This window comes from Molothrus ater, chromosome 7, assembly GCF_012460135.2.
Source record: "Molothrus ater isolate BHLD 08-10-18 breed brown headed cowbird chromosome 7, BPBGC_Mater_1.1, whole genome shotgun sequence".
In the NCBI taxonomy this organism is placed as follows: Eukaryota; Metazoa; Chordata; class Aves; order Passeriformes; family Icteridae; genus Molothrus; species Molothrus ater.
In genome coordinates, this window is record NC_050484.2 from 8,289,172 (window position 1) to 8,315,256 (window position 26,085).

At 40.2% G+C, this 26,085-nt stretch overlaps 1 protein-coding gene across 4 annotated transcripts in view; it reads left to right on the top strand.

The window, feature by feature from the left end:
• MYO1B (myosin IB) overlaps positions 1–26,085 on the top strand; it is a 109,304-nt gene that overhangs the window by 65,908 nt on the left and 17,311 nt on the right. For 3 of the 4 annotated variants that reach the window (XM_036386397.2, XM_036386396.2, XM_036386398.2), the window contains exons 10-23: positions 876–1,023; positions 1,693–1,811; positions 2,527–2,613; positions 2,939–3,004; positions 13,594–13,698; positions 15,180–15,242; positions 15,996–16,196; positions 18,450–18,676; positions 19,198–19,398; positions 20,430–20,523; positions 20,960–21,109; positions 23,189–23,257; positions 24,831–24,917; positions 25,227–25,313. In XM_036386397.2, the coding sequence (XP_036242290.1) occupies positions 876–1,023; positions 1,693–1,811; positions 2,527–2,613; positions 2,939–3,004; positions 13,594–13,698; positions 15,180–15,242; positions 15,996–16,196; positions 18,450–18,676; positions 19,198–19,398; positions 20,430–20,523; positions 20,960–21,109; positions 23,189–23,257; positions 24,831–24,917; positions 25,227–25,313 (1,704 nt within the window). The remainder of the gene's footprint in view (positions 1–875; positions 1,024–1,692; positions 1,812–2,526; positions 2,614–2,938; positions 3,005–13,593; positions 13,699–15,179; positions 15,243–15,995; positions 16,197–18,449; positions 18,677–19,197; positions 19,399–20,429; positions 20,524–20,959; positions 21,110–23,188; positions 23,258–24,830; positions 24,918–25,226; positions 25,314–26,085) is intronic. The other variant, XM_054515349.1, reaches the window with a different exon arrangement.

Sequence of the window (26,085 nt, forward strand, 5' to 3'; positions counted from 1 at the left end):
GGCTGGCTGTGCAGGCTTCTTTCTTATGGCCCTTGGTCTGTCTGTCCATGCAGGGCTGGGCTGGGAGGGACACCTTTTCTGAGTGCTGGCACTCTTCATGCTGGGATAGAGCATGTTTGTGCAGGGAAACATAAATACAGCTAGGAAATGGGATCAAGCTTCTGGAGTATTCTTAGGGGAATACAAAGAAGACCAAAAAAAAACCCAAAACAAATAAGAATAAAAAAAAGTAAAAAAAAAAACCCAAACAAAACTACCTCCAAATCAAAAACAAACAAACAAAAAGAAAACAAAAGAAAGGGGGGAAAAAAACCCGGACACCTTAGTCAGCTCCTGGGAAAAGTTCTATTTTGTAGTGGCTTAGGACAGCAGTGCCTGAGCCTCAGGGACCAGGTGATACTGAACAAGTCGAAAGAAAAGGAGGACTGGGATGATTCTCAGGATGGTTTCCTGCCCTGTTTTTGCTTGGTGGTACTCAGGGACAAGATGAATACAGGACCTTGTTACCCAGTGTGTGCAAATATGGATTCTAAATGTGACTGGTCTGAGAAGACAGGAGGACCTGTTCATCTGACTGGGAAAAATTGGGTTGGGTTACAAACTAAATTAAGTGGCTAAAAAAAGTACAGTGTTTCAGAAACCCAAATTTTCAATGAGTCCTAGAAGTGGACTGGACTGAATGCCAGCTCCATTTTCACACCTCCTGTGTATTATAAAACTTATTTATCATAGCATGGGAATTATATGAGGCACTTTTAGTAACAGAAGTGTTCGTAAGCCATTTGTAATTTTGCAGATAAATGGTGAATTTTTCAAGAATTATCTGCTTAAATGTAAATGCTTTTATCTCATAATTTTATTTGTCCACTTTCCAGAATGCAATGCAGATTGTTGGGTTTATGGATCATGAAACACAGTCGGTTTTTGAAGTGGTGGCAGCCGTTCTGAAATTGGGAAATATCGAATTTAAGCCTGAATCTCGTGCAAATGGCCTAGATGAAAGTAAAATCAAAGATAAAAATGGTAAGATGAGATTGGTGTTTGGAAGAAAGCCACTAATTTGTCTGAAGTCATTATTAATTTTGTTGTTTCTGCAGACATACAATATCCTTACATGAGAATTAGATTGTTTCCAGAGCTCACCCTCAGGCAACTATGGGCTGCATTCTGTGCAATTTCAATAGTTCTGTTTGAAATGCCAAAAATTATTTTCTCCTTTTTCCCCACTTTGTTAGCACTTTATTCTAAAATGTTAAATGGTTCTGTGCCTTTATGTAACTGCTTGTTTTTTCTCCAGTGGAGGATTTTTGTTCTTTTGCAGTATCTCTGCCTTTAGTGTCAGATTCATTTGGTGATATTTATGCAGCTGATGTATTTTGAAAGTTCATTTTCATCTGAACGTTTTTCATTATGAAAAGTAGTCTGCTATAAATGGAGAGAAAGTTTTTTTTTTCTCAAAAATAAATGGATAAGGAAGTGCTTTCAAAACCAGTTGCTCTGTTTCCTTGCACTGTGAATATTTTTAAAAACTTTGCTTGGCAGGGTGGTGGGGAGAGAGTGTCAATGGGGAGCACTTCTGTTGAAGAGCATTTTGGGAAAATACCACACTTCTTAAAAGCAGGTCGTTTTGGGGAAGAAAAAGCAGTAATAAGGAAGGATTGATTGTATTTACACTTTGTTTTTTCTTGCTAGAACTCAAGGAAATCTGTGAGCTGACAGGTATAGACCAGTCTGTATTGGAGAGAGCTTTCAGCTTTCGCACTGTTGAGGCCAAACAGGAGAAAGTTTCAACGACACTAAACGTGGCTCAGGTAAAAAGAGGTCCTGATTTAAAAGGCAAGATCTTTTTAAATGGCAATTTTATTCTGCAGGATTAAATCATAGCTACCCCAATAAAAACTAGAGCTGAAAGGCTGCACTGAATAAATCACAAGCATAGGGTGTGTTTTTTGCTCAATGGTTTCTAAATGTTAAGAGATGCTGGATGCTTTTGTTTGGTGTGTGAATTACCCCCAAAAGATGAAGGATGGGCAAATGTTGCAGAGAATGTGAAAACAAGCAGTCCTGCACAAAGCACATGTTACAAGTGTTGAGGCAGACTGTTTTCATTTAGGACAACTGCTGTGATTCCATGGGAGCTGTGGGCCCCGGCGCTGCTGGAAAACCTTTGCTGCCAGTGTGAATTCATCTCCCTGTAATGCTGTAGAGCCAGGGTGGCTGCCACCTGTGTCTCATCAGCTCAGGCCAGCAGGAGTGGGGCTTCTCCAGCTGCAGCTGCTCCAGTCCCCTTGCCTGGGATGGGGATGGGGGATGTGTGAGTGCTCAGTGGGCAGCTGGAGGAGCAGGAAGGGAGCTGGAGTGCCCTGGTTGTGGCTGCTGTTCCAGCCAGCCCGTGGCCAGGAGGGCAGAGCCAGTGCTCCCTGTGCTGGTTTTACTCATTAATGGCACCTTTAGGACACCTCAGCAGCAGCAGGATGTTTGGTTTAGCCCAGCATTTATAACATTTTTCTTCTTTCTTCTCTTTAGGCTTATTATGCCCGGGATGCTCTGGCTAAGAATTTGTACAGTCGCCTGTTCTCCTGGCTTGTTACCAGGATCAATGAGAGCATTAAGGTATTGTTGCTTTGTGCTTGTAAAAAGAAAAAAAAAATCAATAGAAATCCTTCAAATTAAAGTGGACAGTAAAACTGTATTTGCCAATTTCATTTCTCCTGACTGTACACTGTTACACACAAATAACCTATCACAGCTCAACAAATTGCTCTCTGCTCTGTTCTTAAGCTTGTAAAAATATTCACATTAAGTGTATTTTGGGAAACCGTATGTAACATTTTAGTTTTACAGTATTTGACAGGCCTGTTTATGAGATGCATTCATTTTCTTGAATCCCAAGTATGCCATGTACAGATGACTGACTCAGTGTTTGTTTTTCTTTAAGGCACAAACAAAAGTGAGAAAGAAGGTAATGGGGGTGCTGGACATTTATGGCTTTGAAATTTTTGAGGTAAGACCTTTATAATAGTAACCATTTAGTGAGAGAGCTGTTATTAAAGCTCAGCAGAGTTGTTCATGACTTCATAGTCAGATTGACTCAATTGCTTCATGCCTGACAAAAAAAAAAAAACTTAAAACCCACTAGAAACATAAGCCAAAGAGAGATGTCTTAGCATGTCTGGCAATTGAAACAAAAAATCATGAAAATCACACTTGTGTTTTTACACCATAGATAAATAAATATTTATGATGGATAAACTAAATATATTTTGTTGTGACATACATTCTGAGCATAGGAGAAACTCTGGCACTGTCATTTCTGCCCTGAGGCATTTTGTAGATGTCTTTGAACAAGCTGTGTATCCTGAGAGGGGAAAAAAAAAACAACCACCCAACAAAAACTGTACATTTTTTTTCCTGTCAAAATTAAACAAGGACTTATATTGCATTGCATCTCAATTCACTTAGGTAAATACTCTGTACCTATTCCTAGCTAAAGATCTGTGGCTCACTGCTGTTTGTTTACAATAGTATTTTTAGACTGGTGGTATTTTGAAACAAAACAATCAATGAGGAGTTTTTAATTGGGTTAGAGAGCACCAGGGCATTTTCCATAAATCTTGTTCTGACAGTTTTTGTTAAGAGATTTATAGATCTTGCTTGGAATTTGTGTGTGTTTAAACTAGAAACTCATCTGAGGAGAAAAAAAAAGATCAGTAGAAAAATCTGGACCCACCTCCCTACATCCCTCTTAGAAATCCGGGGAGGGTGTCGAGGCTGTGTGGAAAATGGGAATAATTGTTCATGTGAGGGTGGTGTAAGTTTCATTTCAGAAGCAAAGCATCCAACTATGTGCAAATCAGAGTACCTCTGAAGAGGAAAAGGAGAGCTGAGAGCTGCCTCAAGGGCTCGCTGAGCGAGGCTGCGTTGTTTGCATTAGACACAAGAACATATTTATGAAAATGTTGTGCCCGAGGTCAGGCGGCTGAACGGGGATCCTGGTGCCAGATCTCCTGGGAGCTGCTCCTTGAGGAGCTTTTAGGAAGCTGGCACTGGGATGGTGCTGCTGGCATCCTCAGTAGGCAGGGCCTGTTTTCTCTGGCTCCCCTGTGTGGGTAGGGTGGACAAGCACAGGGAGGTGGGAGACAGAAGGGTGCACCAGCACATGAGCCAGCTGAGGGATGGTGTTTGTGGCATGGTGTTCCAGAGGCAAGGCTGTTTCTCACCCGTAATTTTCATCTTTTCTACATTCAGCACCTTAGAAGGTCATAAGTAAGTGGCTGAGTACAGGAGAAAAATGGGAAAAAAACCCCAGAGCTCTTTTCACTTACCTGTCATGCAGAATTACAGTGTAGCTTTCTAAAAAGCTGCAAACTCTTAAGCTGTAAAATAATGTGGGTAGTTATTGTTCACTCCTTTAAATGCCAAGTTTTGCTTTTCCTGGAAAAGCTCGGAAGGTTTTGCCTTGTGACTTAAGGACCAAATTCATCAGTACATTCACGCAAAGTGTGACTTTCTCTCATGAGTTGGGACCTATGGTGAGAAGAGCAGCCAAGCAACTTCGTTCAACATCAAAGAAATAATTGAATGATTGTTTAAATTTAATTATATTAAAACAACTAATCCATAAATAAAATTTTGACACTATGCAGCCACATAAGTCAAGGAAAATTTAATGATGTCTTAAGGTTTATAGCATAACAAATACAGTGGAATTTGGAGCATTTTGCTGTATGGTACATTTGTAAGCACTATTGCCAAACATTCAAAATATTAGCTGAGGTGTAGTTGATGACAGTAACATATCCATCTAATTATAAATCAGTTAAAACCCATGACTAAAAATGTGCAGTTGCCTCTTGAACCTAATTCTTAAGTTGTATTTTGATTTTCACATCTGTTCCTGAAACTTAGAGCTAATGTCAGCTCTACAAAGAATGTTGGCAAAAATGCACTTGAAAGGCTTCATCTCTAAATTTGTGCCTTTTAAGTGTGGAAGCTGTTTGATGTGCTGAGGGTAGAAAGGCCTACATTAATCATGTTTCAGGAATCAGGTAAGTTAAGTTTATCATTAGTGCATGGTCTTTGACCTGAAGTGGCCTTGTGCCCTTGAGACAGAACGTATCAAAACCCACAGGAGGCGTAGCAGGAGTGTTTGATATACATGGAAAATATTTACACAGGTACCATTGCAATAAGCAGCAAGGAATATGTTTACTGAAGAGTGATTTTTACATTTTAATTTTTTTCTTTTTTTTTGATGTTTTTGTTTTGTTTCCTAATGGGCAGGACACAATATTTCTCAGGCCCTTTTTCTGTTCAGGATGATTCTTTGGATCATCCTAGAGGTCCTTGTGTAAGAATAGTGAATAAAGAAGTCCAGATTTGCTATTCTGAAAGCTATAAAACCATACTTCACCTTCTTAATGATAATAGCAGTCTTGTTCTATTATATGCAGATTGAAGCTTTTAAAGGGGAGGTTTTTCATCTATTTTTGAAATATTGATTTATTTACTGCTTATTGTGGTTTCTGCAATTTTCTGTAATTTAAGCTGAAGTTAATTTACAAGGGTAACTTGTGGTTTCTTGGAAATTAACAGAGGAAAGATATTTGGAGTATTGATACTGCTGGCATATTCTCTTTGGGATTTGGGTTTTGCTAGTATATTTATCAAACACAAACCCCACTTTTCAGACAAACACAAAAGCTGTCCAAGAAAGTAGATATAAGGACTTGGCTGTCTAAAAATTCAGCTTACGGAATTTAAATCTATCAATAATCCTCAGCCTCTGTGGGTTTGGCACATGTCAGCAGCAAGCTTGGCTAGGCAACCCACAAAATAGGTGCTGTAAAGCTGTGTTTATTTTTGAATCCTGCCCTGCCTTTTGTGGGAAGCCAAATGCTGGGACTGAATGTTTGTGGAGCGAAACGCTGAAATTTTGGGTGGCTCTGTGTGAATTGTCTGTGGGCAAGGATTTAGGGACTAGGATTAGCGTGGAAATGCAGGCTGGAGGGCTGGGCAGGTTGTGTAACTGGGCAGTGGCCTGGAGCCTGACACTAATTGCTCCAAGGGTGTTTATCCACATTTCTGGGCAGCTGCCTGCATAGTCAGTGTGCAGTCTAGACTGAGATTTGAGATGAGCTCAGGATGGTGGCTGGTGGCACTGGGAGTTCTAGAATCAGCCTGGTTCCAGGCCTTCTCGGGTAGGTTTGGGGCTGTTCCCATTTTATCCCATGTTTGATTAGGTGTTTTTAGGCAGAAAGTGGTTTCTGCATCTCTGCAGAAGGGGTGGGTATGGTGGTGTTCACAGGGATCTGAGGATGAGGGAAGAGACGAGAATGTTGACTCCATGTTTCAGAGGGCTTGATTTATTATTTTATGATAGATATTCTATTAAAGCTATACTAAAAGAATAGAAGAAAGGATTTCATCAGAAGGCTAGCTAAGAATTGAAAAGGAATGAAATAATAACAAAAGCTTGTGTCTTGGACACAGAGTCTGAGCCAGCTGGACTGTGATTGGCCATTAATTAGAAACAACCACATGAGACCAATCCCAGATGCACCTGTTGCATTCCACAGCAGCAGATAACCATTGGTTACATTTTGTTCCTGAGGCCTCTCGGCTTCTCAGGAGAAAAAAAATCCAAAGGGAAGGATTTTTCAGAAAATATTTTTCAGAAAAATTTTTCATGGCTACAGGGTGGGGTGGTGGAAGGGTGGGGTTTGTGATGGAGAAGTGAAGGCTGTAGGAGGCAGATGGTGGGGGCCTGCCAGGGCTCAGCAGAGATGAGCAGAAGGCGCTCTCCATTTGCTTTGGGTGTTGAGTTTCCTGTTGTGTACATTTCCTGTGGAGACAAGGAGTAGTAAAAATGAATGTTTTGTGGAGTGAGGGTATTTCATCCTGCCCAGCCCTTCAGAGACACAAATGTCTGTCTGTGCTGCTTGCCTTAAAATCCTGAATATTCAGGCACCACTCTGCAGCTGGTCCATATGATGAAGTTAATGATTTGGAGTGCAGTTCTATGGAAGGTAATGCTGCCAAACAAGGCTTATTGTTGAAATTTGCCAGAGCTTGAGAAGGCACTGAGAGTGTGAGTTCCTTCTGCTCAGTCCCTTGGTGGAGCAGTTTGTTCCAGGTATTTTAGCCTGACAAGAAACTGGGATGCACTGGTGATAGAGTTGCAGAGAGGGACTGGTTCCATTTGGTTGGTTTCCATGTGGCTGCCTTGTCCTTGGGGACAGCAACTGACCGACTCCTTTTGCTCCTGGTGGGCAAGAACACGCAAAGACCTGGCAAAAAACTCACCAGTAAATAAAAGTATCACAAGTAAACCAGCCAAACAAGCCACCCAGCAGTAAAACCAGGTCCATTCCTCACAGTCTGTGATGCATTTTGATATCACTTGTTTTTATTTAAGGCAATTTGCTTGTTTCTTGTGCATAGAAGTCCCTTGAGGTACAGAAAGAAGCTTGGTCCTGCTGCATGTACTGTGTAAGCTGTCATCTGGACAATGATAAAATGACACTATCTCTGTTGAGGGAATGTGTTAGAAATGTGAAGAATGCATTTTCTTCCTTTTAACAAGCTCATAGTTGTGTTAATTGTCTGTTTTTAGAGGGAGGTAACCAAATAAGGAGCAGTAATCACTGAAAATGTCTTTGTGAGGTGTTTAAGGCATGAAAAAATAGGGGAGCCATTTCCACCTTCACCATAAACCTGTACAACAGCTTGGTCCAGTTGCTGCCTGGTTGCTTTGCCTTTTTCTATCCTGCTGATTACAAGAAGGATGTTACAGTTTCAGAGAGATTGATCCTGGACCAGAGTCTTCCCCCCACACCCCAAAGCATTATTTTACTGGAGAAGGGTGTAGTTATTTGCTAAGCAGGATGACATGTTAGACAAACAAAAATATTCTAAGGAGGAAATTGACTTATCAGGATCTTATTTTATCTTTCTTTTTTAACTCATCCATGGATATCAGTTTTGTTAGTTGCCCTAATCTCCAGCCCATAATTTCCAGCTGCATTTTCTAGGCTGTCTAGCTAGCCACAGATTTCCTTTTTGAAATTGTTCAACCCTTTGCTGATGCCCAGAAGTTTATCACATACTGGCAAGCAGCAGTGCCAAAATGTGTGCACGCAGCCCCTCTGCTTCTTCTGGCAAACCCCAGACTAGTGGAAAAGAGGAGAACTGAATTTTTAATCTATAATTGATCAACTACCTCTGCTGTCAAGTGTTAGAGGAGCTTTACAGAGAGGAACCCTTGGTTGGACTCTGAGGTGTCAGGGAGTTTTTAAAATACTGTTAAAGCAATTATTTCCTTGAGTGATGGGATGCTGAAAGCAGAGGTGCATCCCAGGAAGTTAACCACCATTTAATTAATTGTATTACAATGTAAGTATTTAGAGAGGCTTATTTTGCAACATGCAGTTTTATGAAGTAAATCCCATTGGCTGGCTGTTTGCAGCAGAGGAAATACTTGAAATGCTGGAGCAAAAATACACAAATATTCTGCTTCAGGTTGTGAGAATAATGTTTTGCCCTACAGCAGCTATTTCTGTCTGAGCAGAGGAGTGGTTCTGATAATACAGTAGGTTCTTGCCTGGTTGCAGTTCTTGTTGTTCCAGGACTGTAAATTACCAGGCTGAGTTTGTTGAAGTGATGGCACCTGGGTTTTCCCATGGATCGCACCTGCACTGGGTTCACTGCGGTTTCTCATCTTTTTAAGTCTGAATTTGGCTCAGACCTGTGTGCCTGGACAGCACAGCTGGGAGCAAGATGGATTTCAGAGTGCCTGGTTCTCTGCCTGGCACACAAAAAGGGCTGAAGTTGGTTCAGCCACACAAATATGGGAAATGGATAATACCCCAAGCTTTGGCACAGATCTTTCCTGCTTCCATTTGGTACACTGAGACATGGCTTGATTGTGTATAGTGGAATATTTACAATTAAAGATGTGCCTCCCTGGTTCTTTGCATATACAGATGTTTACACAAAAGTCCAGTGCAGTCTGGTTTACAAGAAATAAGCTTGATTGCTCAAATGCTTGTACATGTAAACAAAAAAGAAAGGGATAAATATTGATAACATGCCTTTACCAAATTTGAAAAAAATTTGGAAAAATTGTTACAACTGAGTCATGTTATAATAACTGGGTCATTGCTGTCTGAGATTAAAATAGTATCTTTTTTCATTTTCTTTAAATGCAATTTTTCCATTTTGCTGATTTTAACTTCCTAGCATTTATATTCCTTAGTTTCATCTCATAAACTTGTATGCTTGTGTGGTCATACATAAAACCCCCTATCCCCAGACACCACAGTAGCATATAAATTGAATTTGCTGGTTGGTTTCACTCTTCATTCCACCATTCATCTCAGGGAAGTGAGTATGTTGGTCTTTTATCATCATTACTTTTGCCATCTGGCTTTTTCTCTGGGGGCCTGATGGAACTACTTGGGGTCACCTGCTTATGTTAGGAGGCAGTCAGAGACTTCTGATGCCTGGAGCTGTGTTGATATTTAAAAAAAAACCACTTACTTTCTGGGGCTATTTGTAATAGAGCAGAAGTATCAGTCTCTGTATGTCTCACATTGATGTGAAAGTTCATTTTAATGACATCATTCCTGTTGATTTCAACAGTCTCACGACCTGAAATGTTTAGGGTTTTCTTTTAAAAAATGCTTTTCCTTTAAATACATCTCATGTACTATTTGAGCTGTATGTGCTCACATAATGTATTTGAAAAAATGTTGCTGGGCACCTTTTTTTGTCAGTGTGGTTGCAGACTGAGCAATGTGTTGATTTTTGAGTTGCCTCTGAACAAGAATGGTGTGGTGGAAGATTAAGGAGGAAGAGGAGACCTTGAGAAACACCTACAAAGGTGTGACACTGAGCTGTGGTGTACCTGAGTCTGTAGGTTTGCATCCACATCATCTGCTTAATTTGGGGGAGACAAAAAACAATCCCTTAAAGTTAGACTTTATTAGGCAGGGGGAAGTTAAGAATTGATTCCTGCCTAATGGAAAGAGACTCAGTTTTCAGTTTTAAGCAGGTATCTCAGTTGCCTTATCATCTTTGGAAATTGTTGGAAACTGGGTGCTCAAAAGGGAATTTGAATTCTGTGTGGGGAGAGAAGGTTAAAAAGTATCTAATGTTGATAGGAAAATGCCCCAGTTTAGATATTTTCTGTTCATAAATCTAATGGAGATTTCTCTGCCTAACACCAGTTAGAGTTTTAGCCTTTTTTTTTTTTGTCAGAAATATTTTTTGTCTGTTTCACGTTGGTATTTTACTGGTATAAAAATGTATAAAGTCAGCAACAAACCATATATGTGTTTTTCAGATGATTCCACAGTACACATGTGGAATCTTTCAAAGAAGAAGTTAGGTGAAATATTAAGGACAAAAGAATAATTTCTGTAGGGCTTTCAAGCACCTGTATGTAATAGCTGTGGCTCACAGATAGAACTTTAGAGCTAGTTTATGTAATGACTTTATTTTTTGCATGGAGAAGATTTTTTTTAGAGTTCAAAACTTGCTATTCATGAAATACCAACCATGAAGGTTGATAAAGAATGAAGCTGTATGACACCATTATTTATGAAGTGAGAACTATGGTGAAGTAGGCTTTGATTTTTGCCAGTGAATTTTTCTAGTCCCCTAAATTTAGTGTTGCATCTGATAAAAGATTCAAAGGATAAGCTGAGGGTGGTTGGTTGAGCTGTATCTATAAATTCAACATGACTCTAAGCCAATCTCAGGTGACATTCTGTTTTCCCAGCACCTTTATTTAATTTGAGAGACTGTGTGGTTTTACATTCCCTGAAGGTTTTATTTTGTATTCCACAGTGCTTTCAAAGGCATAGTTAGAAAGCTGCTATTAAATGCAGGGATTGAAGTGATGCCCTTGATATTAAAAATATCAGAATTACTGCCTGGAAGAGAAGCTGACACCTTGAGAAGACATGGTCTTAATTTTGGGTTTTTTTCCCCTCCCTTTAAAATTTCCTAGAATATTTGATAGCTCTTCTTCAAATTTTGGGTCTGACTGCTCTGCTTCTGTGTTGGTCAATCCCCTTTGTGTCACTTAATACGAGAGGGCAGCATAAGGAGCAAGTAGTCTCTGCTGGCTGTGTCCCTACATCCCCTGTCTCCTGAGTGGGTTTAGTGATATGCTATCACTGATGTGGGCTATTCTCTACTGCCTTCTTAAAAAAAATGTCAGAGGTCCTTTAAATCCCTTCTAATTCTGTTGTATTAATTTCTATAACACCTTCATTAAAATATTGGGGGGAGCAACTAATTTGTGAATGTTTATATATGCTTTGTGGAGCCCTCACATAAATTCAATCAGATATTCATTAAGGGAGAATAAATGCACAAGCTCTGTTGCTTTCCTTAGAATTGCTTAGAGATAAACACTAATTGGGTTTTTTTGGGCATGGTTTTTAAAAACCTTTTCTGAAGTGTATTTCATTTACCAAATGTCTTCTGGTCTGCTCAGAGTTAAGTGTTTTGAGATTTTCAGTAATTTCAAACATTTTCCCCCATTTTCTTTGCCATAATTAACTGTTTTAGCCTTTTGCTCTGTATTATTCATAAAGAACAACATTGCTGCTGCTCTTCAATAACTTTTTTCCTGGAATAGCAATTTTCAGTGGCTTGGCAATGTCAAATTAAATTTCATAGCTCAAAGTGAGCGATTTGTGGAGAACTCTGTGGATTTTGGTTTCCCTTTTTTTTTGGCAAGCCATAAATATCACAGATACACAGCAAATCAGGAGAACATCTAGCAATTACTTTAATGTATTGTTAATGACCTTTCAGTTAGATGGTTTAGCTGGATTTTCTGTTCAGTTTCCATCCTCTATTGATGACCAAGCCTGTATAATTTGTGAGTGAATAGTCCTGCAGCCCTTTTAATCAGAATGACCTGGTCTTCTGGAGCAGCAGTCTCTCTGATTTGGGTGGCATGTGCCTGGCAGGAGGATGCAGAGTGTGTTTTACCCTTTCTCTTTGTCTGGGTGATGTGGCAGTTGGGCTCCTTTTACTTCAGACTCAACATATCTGAAGTGATGGCCTTATCTGAATGTGTCAAGTAAACATACTCATTCTTCTTCCAGTATTCTCTATTTCCTTCCACATGCTCCTCTTCTGTTGCACAGATTTGTCTGCCCAAGGTTATAAATATGGCTTTTAGAGGCCAACATTAGCTGGGGATTTAGAGACAGGGCAATGCAAGAATGCTGTTCTGTGTTAGGCTCTGATGTGTCTCAACCTCTTGGTTTATTTGGTAATATTTAGGCAGTGCCTAAAGATAGACTCTCCTGCAAAGATGTAATACATAACATTTATGTAGTACTTTGCATTTTCAGTGATACAAAGATTGATCTACTTGGTATGCTAAATAAATGCTAATAGCTATATTCTGTGTTGTTTTGGAAGTAGAAAAAGTACTGACTGCAGTTTATGTAATTTCTTTTTCAACAGAATGCAGTAAGTATGGTTTGTTTGCAGTGCTGATTTTGCTGCATGCCAACTTTTAACTCTCTCATCTAGAGCTATGCAAGTTTTGCAATCTCTGAGTGATAATTGCAGTTGGTGAGAGGGGCAGCATTTGTGGCTGAGGAATTTTTGGTGATCAGCTATGATTTTGCTTCATTTAAAACTAAAATGATAAAAGTAATCTGTGCTACCTCAATATATTCTAATCTGCTTGTGTGTTCTTAATCTCATTTAGCAACCAGATCCTTAATTCAAACATTCAAAATGATTGCACTTGCCTTCAGTAATAAAAATTCTATCAGCATAATTTAGGTTTCCCAGGTATTGTGCAGCAGATTGTTTGGGAGTTGAAAAAGGCAGAGAGGCACGTCACAGCATGTGACACTGCCTCCTTCCTGTGCCCACCCTCCTGCTGGGGTCTGCTCCACTCCCTGGTCCCTTCTGCAAAGGGTCACACATCTGCTTGCTCCCTAACCCAGTTTTAGATGAATTAGCCTGCTAGAGGAATTTTAGTCAATGAAGCGCTTTTGTTTTCTACCATTTCAAGGGGCAGTTTGTTGGCAGGGTGAAGGTGGGTTGACCTCTGGAGCCAATAATCTCTTAACCCAGGCTCAGCTGCAGCTGGAATAGCAGCTTGAGCCTTGTTCTGTAGGGAAATGGGATGCTTTATTGGCTGCTGAGTGGAAAAGAGCTAATGCTACTGTCATGATTTTATCTGTCAGACCCTGCAGGAGCCTACATTTTACATATGGGGACAGATGAGTGCAGGCAAAACTTGGGTTGTTTATTTCCTGACACCACAAGTGTCCTTATGACTTGTTAAAAGGAACCAGTGTGGAGGCATCAGGAATAAAACCTACAGAGGTTTTTGTCCCTCCCAACAGACAAAGCCTCAGGGAAGGATTTGGTCTATAATTTCTGAACTAATCATGATCTCAATCAAATATTACTCCAGCCATCACCTCACAAACCTGGAGGGAGTAGTTAATAGAGTGGCTTGTTGACCTGCAGCTGCTGCAGTAGCTCGCTCCAGCTGGGTTCCAGGCTGTTTACACAAAGCAAACTCAAACATGTTTCATCTGACAGGACAACAGCTTTGAGCAATTCATTATCAACTACTGTAATGAGAAGTTGCAGCAGATCTTCATTGAACTTACCCTCAAAGAAGAGCAGGAGGAGTACATCCGAGAGGTAATACTGGAATGGATCTCCCCTTCCCCTCCTCCCCTTGTCCCTGTAAAGACAGACTGGCCAGCAAGCTGGAACCATTTTTCAGGCAGGAGAGGCACTTTCTGACCACAGGGCTGACATGGAGCATGTTTGTGTGGGGCTGTGTAGTAGTCACACTAAGCAAAAAATGTTGGTTTGGCATTTGTTTGACATTATGAGTTCTCCAGGTAAAAACCAGCCCCAGCTCTGATTCATTTGTTGGCAACCATGACTGGCAGTTCTGAGCAAGGGCTAATTGATTTATTAGAACACTAATATCACTTTCTGGTATTAGTAGCATTACCCTGCAGCCTGTGTTTTGGATTATACAGCAATGTCTGGTGTGCATCCAAAACCAGCCACAGCCAGTCCTTCAATTGGGTGGCTAAAATAATAGCACACAACGTGAAAGAAACTGCAAATAGAGTTTGGTTCTAGTGTTCTTCCAGGTATTTATTGAAGGGAGCTGTGTGAGCTTTATGGATAAATTTGAGATGTCCTGTGGAGCCCAGCCCTCTGGTGTTTGATGTTATTCTGTGAGTGAACATCAAGCTAAAGTTCTAATAGGTTTTAGCAGTGCTCCACATGATACACAGAGCTCAGACAAAATACCAGCTCCCAGCTGTAAAAGCTGGCACACACTGCCTGTGCTCAAACTGGATGATGCCATTTTGCTATATAAACATTTTTAAAAATTACATAAAGTTCCTGCCTTACGATCCTGAGGATAACATGAAATTTCAGCATCTCTTGTTAATTTTGCATTCCGTGGTGAACCATTATTGCTGCAGTTTGGTTCTTGAATGGTATTTCAAATGCTCTGAGAAAAGTAGACTGTAAGAAGTACCACAGAGTGCAAATGAAGAATGGAATTAATATATTCCTTTTTTCAGTCCTTTGCCCTACCAGTGCTACCTTGGGATGCGTTGGCATCTCATCCTGGAAATTTTATCACTGATATTTGAAAAAGAATTGAGATACTAAGAACATCTGAACAACTGTCATACTCTGGATTTTTCAAATGGTCTTATCTAAATTTAGCCCTCTTTCTTCCTCCCATTAAAAAAAAAAAAATTAAAAAAAAAATCCCAGCAAGGAAGAAGTTAGAAATGTTGATCTCAGGAGTTGCAGGGACATGGGCTGATTTCCTTCTGGCCAGTGGGAGCGTGGGCAGCACGGGAGGAGCCTGGCCTGGAGCCAGGGAGTGCATGGGAAGCTGACATGGGTGGGGGAAAGGAATGGAGAGTGACTTTGGCAGCCACTCAAGGACACTCATTTTGTGCAGATAATGTTAGTAGTAGATGATTGCATTTTTTTTCCTGTAATAAATGAATTGTTGGTAAGCATGAGGAATTAAATTTGAATGCAGTACCGTGGTTAACTGGAATGTCATTCTAATTGCTTAGAGGAAAAGCTCCCTCCATTGTTTACTTGTTCATCCATTTATTTATATTTTCTTGTAGGGGATTGAATGGACTCATATTGAATATTTCAACAATGCTATCATTTGTGACCTAATAGAAAATGTAAGTTGTATTCAGGAACCTCTCTGGGTTATTTTTAATGCATGGATTTAATTTAGCTGTAATGTCTACATGCATCCTCATGCACTAAATTTTCTGAACATGCCATTTGTTGTATTATTCATCTTACTTTTTGTAGCAGAAGTTTATTTTACTAAAAATGAGTTTTCTTATAATCTATATTACTTTTGTAGAAACATTCAGCAGTACCTACACTAAAAAAAAAAACCAAAACAAATCAAACATCTCTTAAATGTTTACATTTAGGGCTGTTTTCAATAGCAGATATCACATGCTGCATTGGAATTAACATTTCTTTTCATATGGAAACTAGAAAACTCAATTACATGTTACTGAGTGTTTGAGGTACTCAAAGTACTTGTATATACTGAGAAGACTTCCAATGCAAGAAAGCTAAAATTCCTTAACAATCAGAAAAGAGCAGTTTTTAGCCATTAACATAAAAGACATGGTGATTTTACCATAAACTGGATACTTTCAGTTGAGTTGGAGTTCCTACAGTCTGAGTAAATTACATGAAGTTTCAATGTGAATTTTGGGATTCAGATCTCATAGAAAGTCTTTCAAAAACACAAGTGCTAAAAATCAGTTGGAAATGGTCATGGGGTAAAAAGAGCCAAACTTTGAGATGGCTCAAAGAATGTTTTCCTGGGTAGCAGAAGTCGAAAAAATGAATTATCTCCTTCTTGTGCTGTGGTGGAAACAAGTACTAAAGCTCTTGCTTTGAAACTTCAGAACCAAACTGGAATCCTGGCCATGCTGGATGAAGAATGCCTGAGACCAGGAACAGTTACTGATGACACCTTTTTGGAAAAGCTGAACCAGGTCTGTGCCACTCACCAGCATTTCGAGAGCAGGATGAGCAAGTGCTCCCGGTTCCTCAACGACACCTCCCTGCCCCACAGCTGCTTCAGGATTCAGCATTATGCTGGCAAGGTACCTGCTGGAGGGAGCACCGGGGCTGTGGGGGGCTGCTGTAGCTGATTGACAAATCCACACCCGTCTTCATCTTTTCTGTCTTAAACCTGGAATCTGTGATTTGCGCTGGAAGGCTTTAAGAGATTTTGGAATGGTTATAAAATGGCCTTAAAGTTCCAAACCCTGCTATGGGCAGGGACACCTTTCACTAGAGCCCCATCCAGCCTGGTCTTGGACACTTCCAGGGATGGGGCAGCCACAGCCTCTGTGGGCAGCCTGTGCCAGGGTCTTAGCACCCTCACAGGGAGGGATTTCTTCCTGCTGTTGAACCTAAACCTGCCCTCTGTCAGTCTGAAGCCCCCACCCCTTGTCCTGCCACTGCATGCCCTTGCTGCTCTGGCTGAAATCAAAGCAGTTCTCCTTTCACCAAAGGAGAAAGGTGTCCCGTGTACTTTGGTGCTGCATTAGGTCTCTGGAAATAAATCATTGCTCACAGTGACAAAAATTCACACACATTTGTTGGTAACGTATTTTGGAAAACATGCTCTTTGTGACTGAGCTAGCTGCAGTTCTTAGTCACGTTGTTGAGAAAATGCAGTTTTTGTACATTTGAAGGAACTGAGTTTGATGCTCTGCGTTTAAACAGATGGAAGAGAAAGTTACACAGAGGGCTTGCAAACATTTGCATTTTACAAATGTTTGTATTTGCATTTTTCAACATAAGCAGTATGAATAAATACAAGTCTGACAGCTTTCAGTGTGTAATCCACTATGACATTTTATTAATGAAAATTAAAATAATTACATTTGTAGACTGAAGACAATCTATTTTTTAAAAATTGAAAGTAAATGTAGGGTTGAAATTGTTCCTCTTGTCTGAATCTGCTGAAGTGATAAGGTCACACAGTAAAAAATATTTGAAAAGTGTTTCATTTCCCTAGGACTGCTTGATGCTTTTGAAATGTTCTCAGTCTTACAATTTTGAATGGCTCAATAGTTTTTTCATTCAAAATAGTCCTGGAAATATCAGCCTTTCAACCTTTCAGGCTTTCATTCACATTAGTTGCCAAGAAGAGTTTGTAACTTCATACAATCTATCAGGGGTTAATACCTAAGTATTTCTTTGGTTGTCAAAAGTCTAAGTGAATTGAAAATACCCCAGTGCTGTGAGAAGGACTGTGCACAGATTGTGTCTTAGCAGGCAGTGGGGGTCTTTGATTGTTACAGGCATTCACTTACCCAGCAGAGTGAATTCCTCCTATTTTGGGAGGAATGTTGTTTTTCCATCCTCAGCTGAGAACATTTTGATCTTGTCACTGGTCAACAAAAGTTTGACCCTCCTTTTAAGAAATATCAGTAATTTCATGTGAACAGTTGTTTTGGGTTTTTTGGGTTTTTTCAGTAGTGGCATTTACTGCACCTGTCAGAACCAGAAACGTGTTCTCCAAGGTAAAATGCTGCCTACTGAGTTCCCAGTAACTTGCTGCTGTGTAAAATACGTGCCAGTACTATTTTCGTTCAGTATTCTGTGTACTTAGCACATACCCTGGCAGAAGTGAGAAATCATGGATCTGGAGAAGGATCTGTATTACCAGCCAGATGACTTGTCACAATTAATCAAATACGTTTCCTACCCTCAAAAATTAAAGGAGCCAGTAGCAATCTGAGGTCTGCATGAAGTTCCTCTGGCTGCCTCCTGGGTACCCAGCTGCAGGTCAGAGCTTTGTACTCGTGCTTGTTGTTATTGGACTGCTTTCCTGGTAAAAGTCCTTTAAAATAACAGTCCCCTGGGGGCTGCACAGCTTGCTGCTTGCACTCTGATAGCAAGAGGTGATATTCCATATCTTGTTTTAGTTAGGCAAATAATTTAAGCATTAGTACTTTGGAAGGAAAGAGTATTTTTGTTGTTTTGGCTCAAAAGAGAGGGAGAAAAACGTCAGACAGAAAAAAGATTGTTTTGGAGTCTTGTCAGGTGGTGGTGTGTCAGAGTTATCACTGAAAAAGGGTTTCTTCCACTTGAGAAACCAGAATTGATTGACACAGGGAACTGTTGGCAGCATGAGAAAATGCATCTTTCCCAGGTAGCACATTCACAGACATTTTATCCAACAAAAAAACATCCAAATGTCAGATTTAAAATGAAAGCTGAAATATCCTTTGGTTCTTTTGGACAGTGTGTAAGAAGGAGAAATCAATTTCTTGGGTCAGTTTTGAACTGGTCTATGTTGTAGTTCAAAACCTGTGCTGATGAGACTCTTCTCTGTTGTTCAGGTGATGTACCAGGTGGAAGGATTTGTTGACAAAAATAATGATCTCCTGTACCGTGACCTCTCCCAGGCCATGTGGAAGGCCAACCACTCCCTTATCAAAGCATTGTTCCCAGAAGGAAACCCTGCTAAGATCAATCTGAAGAGACCACCAACTGCAGGTTCACAATTCAAGGCTTCAGTTGCTACCCTGATGAAAAATCTCCAGACAAAAAATCCAAACTACATCAGGTAAATTCCCCAGTGCCAATGATTTGGTCAGTTTGTTTGATGAGGTTTGTGGTATTTGCGGGGTCCCCAGGATGAGGGAGGAATTGAGAATCTGGCTCCATGTTCTTAGAAGGCTAATTTATTATTTTATGTACTCATATTATATTAAAGGATGCTATACTAAAACTATACTAAAGAATAGACAAAGGATACTTACAGAAGGCTAAAAAGAATAACGAATCTTGTGACTCTCTATCCAGAGTCCAACACAGCCTGACCATGATTGGTCATTAAGTTAAAACAATGCACATGAAACCAATCAAACAACCACCTGTTGGATAAACAATCTCCAAACCACATTCCAAAGCAGCAAAACACAGGAGAAGCAAATGAGATTATATTGTTTTCCTTTTTCTCTGTGGCCTCTCAGCTTCCCAGGAGAAGACTAGTGGGCAAATAAACAATTGAAATGTATGGTTTAAACTCACCATAATAGCTGTTGGCATGTGCAAAGAGATGTCCCTTTTGGTTTTCCTGTGCAGGTGCATCAAGCCCAATGACAAAAAGGCTGCCCACATTTTCAACGAAGCCCTGGTGTGCCACCAGATCCGCTACCTGGGGCTCCTGGAGAACGTGCGGGTGCGCAGGGCGGGCTACGCCTTCCGACAGCCCTACGAGCCCTGCCTGGAGAGGTACAAAATGCTCTGCAAGCAGACCTGGCCCCACTGGAGAGGGCCAGCCAGGTAGGCAAACAGCAATATTCCCACCTGTCCCAGGTGAAATTCCCATCTTCCACATGTCCTGAGCTTTTAGTTGTTGTGCATACGTTGCAGAAGGAATATAGTGCAGGCCTTACTAATTTGGGTCTGAGAGAATGGGTGTAAGAGAGAGATACTGCAGTGAGTTCGAAATAACTGGGAGGGCTGCAATGGTCAGGAGGGCACTTATCTTTAATGGCCAACGTTCAAAGTGTAAGGACACTCATTTTGTTGAAGACAGCCATACAATATTCCTCTGCCCTTTCAGGAATAACTATAATGATTGGGGAACAGTTATGAGATAATGCCTCTTGCAAATCAATTATATTAAATAGATACTTTTAAATTGCATAGTATTCACATTTTATCCACATTTTATTTTTTGCAAATAATACCTGGGATGAGCAAATAAGCTTCTATTATTTCTTTTTACATGTGGCCACCAAAGGCAAGATTTAAATATCTTTCATAATTGATTAACATCTTTCAGCTACAATATAAGTCTTTAGGTTATCAAGAGAATGGTGGCAGTGCAGTATTGGTAACAATAGCATTGCAATAATCATCACAAAGATTTGCACAGCTCCACTTCCCTTTTTTCTGTTGGTGTTCATAAAATGCATTTGATGAGAATGGAATGCTAGCATTTGTCAAACTTGTCAGTCTTTGTTTCACATTCTGACATTAGTGTGAAGCCTTCCTTTTTCCTTTCTTCTGTTTTTAAGTAAAATAATTATAGATGTAAGAGGAAAAAATAGGCGGTTGCTGATGCTGTAGAATAAAATTTGCTCTTTTTTGCATCAAATTATTCTGAGTCTTTACAGTGATTATTCTTGCCTTTAACAGAATAAACTACTGAGTAAATGAGTTAGGTTTTCAATCTTCTTATGTCAAGCACTATTTAAGAGTTTAAAATATGCTTTCATATACCTTCCATAAATTAAGCTGTGAATATGTAAACTAAGGCGTTTTAGAGCTGGGGGTCATGTTTGTTAAGCTCATTTGCTCCTTCTTAGGGCTGGAGTAGAGGTGCTGTTTAATGAATTGAGAATCCCTGAAGAGGAATTTTCATTCGGTAGATCAAAGATATTCATCCGCAACCCAAGAACAGTAAGTGAAAAATGCCTTCTGCAAAATCAAGCCCTCTCTCATGAGGACAGCATCATTCACTACCTGCTTCCCACAGATTTTTCTCCATGCAGTGCTTTGATGTATTGCTACGACCGTAGCATTAAAAAAAAAAGTGATTTTTAATGTTAGGCCCATTAAAATCAATGTGAATCAAGATTCTACAATAGCTGTCAGCATTAATTTAATATCATTTTTGAGCAGTGACTTGTGACATTGTATCTGCCACAAATCTTGTTGGTGTACCTGCCTGTAGCTCAGGAGATGAGTAAAACAATGTGTGACTGAGGGGGGACTTCAGTAAAGAAGAAAGAGATTTCTCTTACAAGAGCTGTGCTTATGGGTTTTTTTCCTTGTCTCTCTCTCCTGCTGTTTTTCTTCCAATGTCAAACAAAACCCTGCAAACCCACCCTCACAGCTCTTCAAGCTGGAAGACCTGAGAAAGCAGCGTCTGGAGGACTTGGCCACTCTGATTGGGAAGATTTACAGAGGTTGGAAGTGCCGTACTCACTTCTTGCTAATGAAAAAATGCCAGGTTGTGATCGCGTCCTGGTACAGGCGATACTCAGTAAGATCCCATCCTTTCTACATGGGGGGTTCTCTTAATTGTTTAATGCATATAACCTTCTTGGGATATTTTTCTTCAATATGCACAGAGAGCTGTTGAAAGAATTCAATTTTATGTTAATAGTTATGTACCAATAGAGGGAAAAAAAGAAAATTTAGTTTGTATAGACTGCTTAGACTATAGACTAGTGCTTACACTGTGCTCGTTTTTAAAACATTGAAAAGCTCACCAGAATCCCTTCACTCTGGGAGAGCAGGATTCTCTGGCTCAACTGGGAAGTCTTTTTCACTCAGCTAAAATGCTGTGCTTCCTAGCACTTACAGTGCTCTCAAAACATGGTTAATGTGTAAAAAATGTTCAGTAATATACACGTGCAGTTCTGTGGAATTCAGTCATTCCTAAGCCTTTTTTTGGTTTTGCCTTATTTGGAACACTTGCCTTAGACTCAAAAATGCTGCCCCTAGGGGTTTATTTTAATTGTAACTCCTAAGACTCGTAATTTGGTATCATTATTGATACAGTTCATCCCAAAGCAGTTTCAGTTCTATGTGTGGACTGGGTGTTCTGTGCCACAAACTGAGCAGCACTAATATACGACTCTTTCATGTTTTCTTGGCAGTTAGTAAATAATACTGACTTACTGACTAATGAAAAGATTTGTTTTTAAAGCTACTCTTGAACTTCTCAGCTGCATTTTGTTGTTGCTAGAGAACAGCACAAGCATATCAGAAACCTTGATGAAACACAGAAAGAAAGTCTTCTTAAACTGCAAGTGGCAAAGTTGACAAATCCCAGTTTTTCAGTTGACAAGCACTTCTGTTTGTCCTCTTGAAAGCCATCAGTGTTTGGTTCACTTCTCTTGGATAATTAGAGGGAAGTATAGATCATTTGGAAAAAGTATGACTGAAGCACACTTCTTGATCTTAAAAACCCTCTGACTCTGTGTGGCTGAAAGCCCCATTCCTACAAACAGCATCATTAGAGTTGCATTGTGCCCATATGGCTTCATTATGATCTCACACAGTCTTAATGAATTTTAAATGGACTTACTGCAGCTAGACTGGCACAACTTTAAATATAAAGAAATGAAAACACATACACGACCAAGAAGTGCTGATTTCTTAACTGTAATTGGGTCACTGGTGAAACATGGCAGCAGTTGTTTTATTGGTGATGATAGAGATGTTTCCTCAGCCTCTTCACATGGATGGAAGGCGCTGTTCTCCTAACCCGACATGACTGGTAGGCACTGTGCTTTGGAAGGTTTCGTGGGAGATCCCTGGAATGAATAAAGCTTTTTTGAGTAACTCCTTGTGCTGGAGGCTTGACTCGAGGATCTGCAGGCACTTGTCTGTCTGTTGCATTGCAGGGCATGACAGACAGCAGCTGTGGCATGAGGGTGGCCCAGAGGGGACCCTCTCCAGCTTGCTCACGGAGATTTTCACTGTCACTGAGTGGGCTAAAAGTCAAACCTAAAAGCCCTGCTGCAAAGTCTGTCAATTTAGTATTACACTAAACACTGGAGAACTGAGCTTTTTAGAAGGAAAATGCTCAGCTGTCCAGGAAATTTATTGCTCAACCTGGCATACCTAAATAGTACTCTAGCATCTCGCCTAGAATCCATGGTTTTCGGTTTTTTCCTCTTCCTAAGGTATCATCAGCCATAATAAAGGCACTGTGGGTAATAGGAACAGCACATGTCTTATGAAAAGGTGGTAAAAAGCTTAGCCTACAAACCTGAGTATGTGTGACAGTTTGTGTGCTACCCTGGTGGTGGGAAAGACAAATAAAGCTCTTACTGTTAGCATTTAATGTGCAGTTGTGCTGCTGACCATGAACTTAGTGTTTCTGTAAACAGACTGACATTGTCCATGCAGCATTGTTGATGTGCTTTGTTTCCCCTCGAGTTGAACACAGAATCTACACTCTGATCTGCTCAGTCAGAAATTGTTCACTTTTTACATTCAGTGCTTGTCTCCTCAAGCATATTGTCAAATGTTAGTGATGAAAGGTTTATTATGCAGTGTTTAACAGACATAATATTCTATTCTAAACGTCACATACTTATTTCCAACACAGCAACAAAAAAAATACCAGAAGATAAAGAGTTCGGCTATCACAGTACAGTCGTACATCAGAGGGTGGAAGGTGAGTTTCCTGTTACTGCAGCTGTCCCTGTTTGGAGAGGTAAGGAGCAGGTCAGAAAACACTTTCCAAGTGCACTGAGCCTCCTGCCTGTCACACCTTCTCTCCTTGGAGCTGTGGCTGTGCCATTGTTAAACACTCGTGTTTGCTGTAGAAGAGGTGAGTTCAGGATACCTGGATGTGCTGCCTGGGCTATAAATCCCTGCAAACAGTGCAAGGGGGATGCTGGGACCACACTAAACCACTGGGTTATCCTTGAGGCATGTTCTGCCAAGGAGTTGAGAAGGCCAGCAGCTCCGGAGAAGGATGCTCTGGGGCTCTGCCACTGGCCTTAGGAGAACTGTAGTGCTGGACTGACTTGGAAGAAACAAGTTGTGGTTGGCAGTTATTTTGTGCTTAACAGGATTCTCAAAGAATGAATCAGATTTAAGCAGGATTAAAATAAAGAGTTTGAGTTGCCTGGGCAATTTGTTACTTGGGTTAAATCATCAATTCTGCTCTGTCTGCTTAGTGGAGGAGTGAAAGTGTACTTGTGTTGAGAAAGTAGTTTATTGCTGTGGGCTTGTACTCTGCCTCAGTTTGCCACAGCTTCACTTCTTCTCTGAGAGACTTGTACTTTGTGAAGGGATAATCATGCATCCTGGTAGATATTTAAGGAATGATGCTTTAATAGGAGGTAAAAATGAGATTAACAGCTCACATGAAAGCAGCCATGATGCTCAAAGTAACTCCTGCTGTCCATCTTCAGAAAAAGCAACCCTGGGCTCCTCTATTTTCTTATTAACCTTTCTTCACCCTGCTAAAGGTGGCTTTCCCCTCTAGTTAGAAAGAGAGAACTGCCTTTAGTTCTGGAATCAGTTTCCTTTCTGTCAGACAGGGAAGGAAGGGGCTGCAGTTAGTAGCTGTTGGTGTAAACAATCTCTCCTGTCTAGAAGGCTTTAAAGTTTGCCAGCAATAAGGTAACGTGATTTGATTTTGCTGTTTGTCTGGATTTTTACTTTGTCTTTATGATTTTGTTTAAATGAGTTAAAAATATCCTTTCAGTGTAACTATTGATGTGCTGTCTTTTCCCATGAGCATTATTTGAAGAAAACTGGGTTAAAAGCATCATCTCGAGTTATGGTTTTCTGTTTGCCATTGGAGAACAAGCTCTTTTGCAGTAGCATTGTGCATGAAAGCCTGGTATGATAGCAGCCTTTAGTGTGACCTAAAGCCCGACAATTTACTTGGGATTTATTCTTTATTGCACTCTAAATGGATCAGACATTTACTGTATGGAGAAAAAAATATTGTTGCCATTGTGCAAACAGATATATAGATGTCTCAGGTAATGCAGCAAATCTGGGAGAAAACTGAGCATTGAACTAAGATCCCCTAACCTGCCAGTCCCAGCCTTGCAGCACAGAATCCTCCCTGGAGCAGCAAATCTGAGGCTGGGCAGCATTTGTGAATGTATTTGCTTGGGGATTTGGAGGCAGTGTTTGTTTGGTTTTGCCTAGATTTACAGGTTGCAGTGCCCTACTTCAAAAATATGAAAAGTTAGTTAGTCAAAAAGAACATTTTAAATTGTTTGCAGGCTCGGAAACTTCTTCGGGAGCTGAAGCATCTGAAGCGTTGTAATGAGGCTGCCACAGTAATTGCTGCTTATTGGCATGGTACCCAGGTAAGAAAATGGCTGCAAACTGTGCAGCTGTGTGTCCCTACGTGGAATGAAGAAGGATATCCCTCAGGATAGTTATCTGGGAGTACTGTCAGTGCCTTAAACTGCTTTGACTGCTTAAACTGGTTTTTTTTTTGGTTTCTCTTTGCTGCTAACATGTCATAGCTGGTGCAGTCTGGGAAGCTGGGACACGCTTTAATTTTTGCTGTTTGTAGTGACTGGTTACTTGCTTTCTTTCTTGCACCAATGGGAACTTGCAGTAACCTTTTCTTTCCTAAGCTTTTCTATATCCCCTTTTCAAATGCATCACAGGCACGAAGGGAACTGAGACGACTGAAAGACGAGGCTAGAAATAAACATGCTATTGCTGTTATTTGGGCTTTCTGGCTTGGATATAAGGTACTTCATGCACATATCACATGTTCCCCCTTCATTGCTCAACATCAGCATTTAATCACTATTTCATAGTGAGAATTAATGACTAATATAATTCACTCTTAAATAATAGAGCATGATCATCGATTCCTTCCATCTCCATTCATGCCACACCTAATAAATCTGATAGCATTGTGTATGCCAGTTTTTTGTAGAGTAGGAAATACCTTGCATGGCAACCAAGTACAGATTTGCACTAACAAGGCATTAGACTAGATTAAAAATGACTGGACTGCAGTAACCTGAAATTAGGAAATGCATTTAACTACATGTAAATATGCAAAGTGTGGTTTGTGGTGGGAGAGGAGGTTGGGGTTTTTTGCTGTGTTGCTCCCCATGCCCCCAACAAGTGCTTTCAGTGACACTGTGTTAGGGATCCAATTGAGATTTTCACCACTTATTATAATCTGTACCCTGAATAGTCTTCATCTACAAGTTCAAACCGACATTATTAAGTTTCATTAAATTCTGGTTATGATTAGTTTAATTGATTCTCTGGCTGTGATTTGAACCAGTAAAAAAAAATTCATGACCACAAGTAAAGCAAAATTTTATGAGCTGATCTTTTAGCAGAAAATGATGTTAGTTTGCAATTCTAAACTTACAGCTCTAGAAAAATCCCAGGAATTTCAGCATCAGCTGTTTGTTTTCAGAAGCAAAGTCCCACTGAAAGATTCTTGCTAATCCCCAGCCTGTAGTTGCGGGTTATGTGAACATTTGAAATGCTGTTCACTAG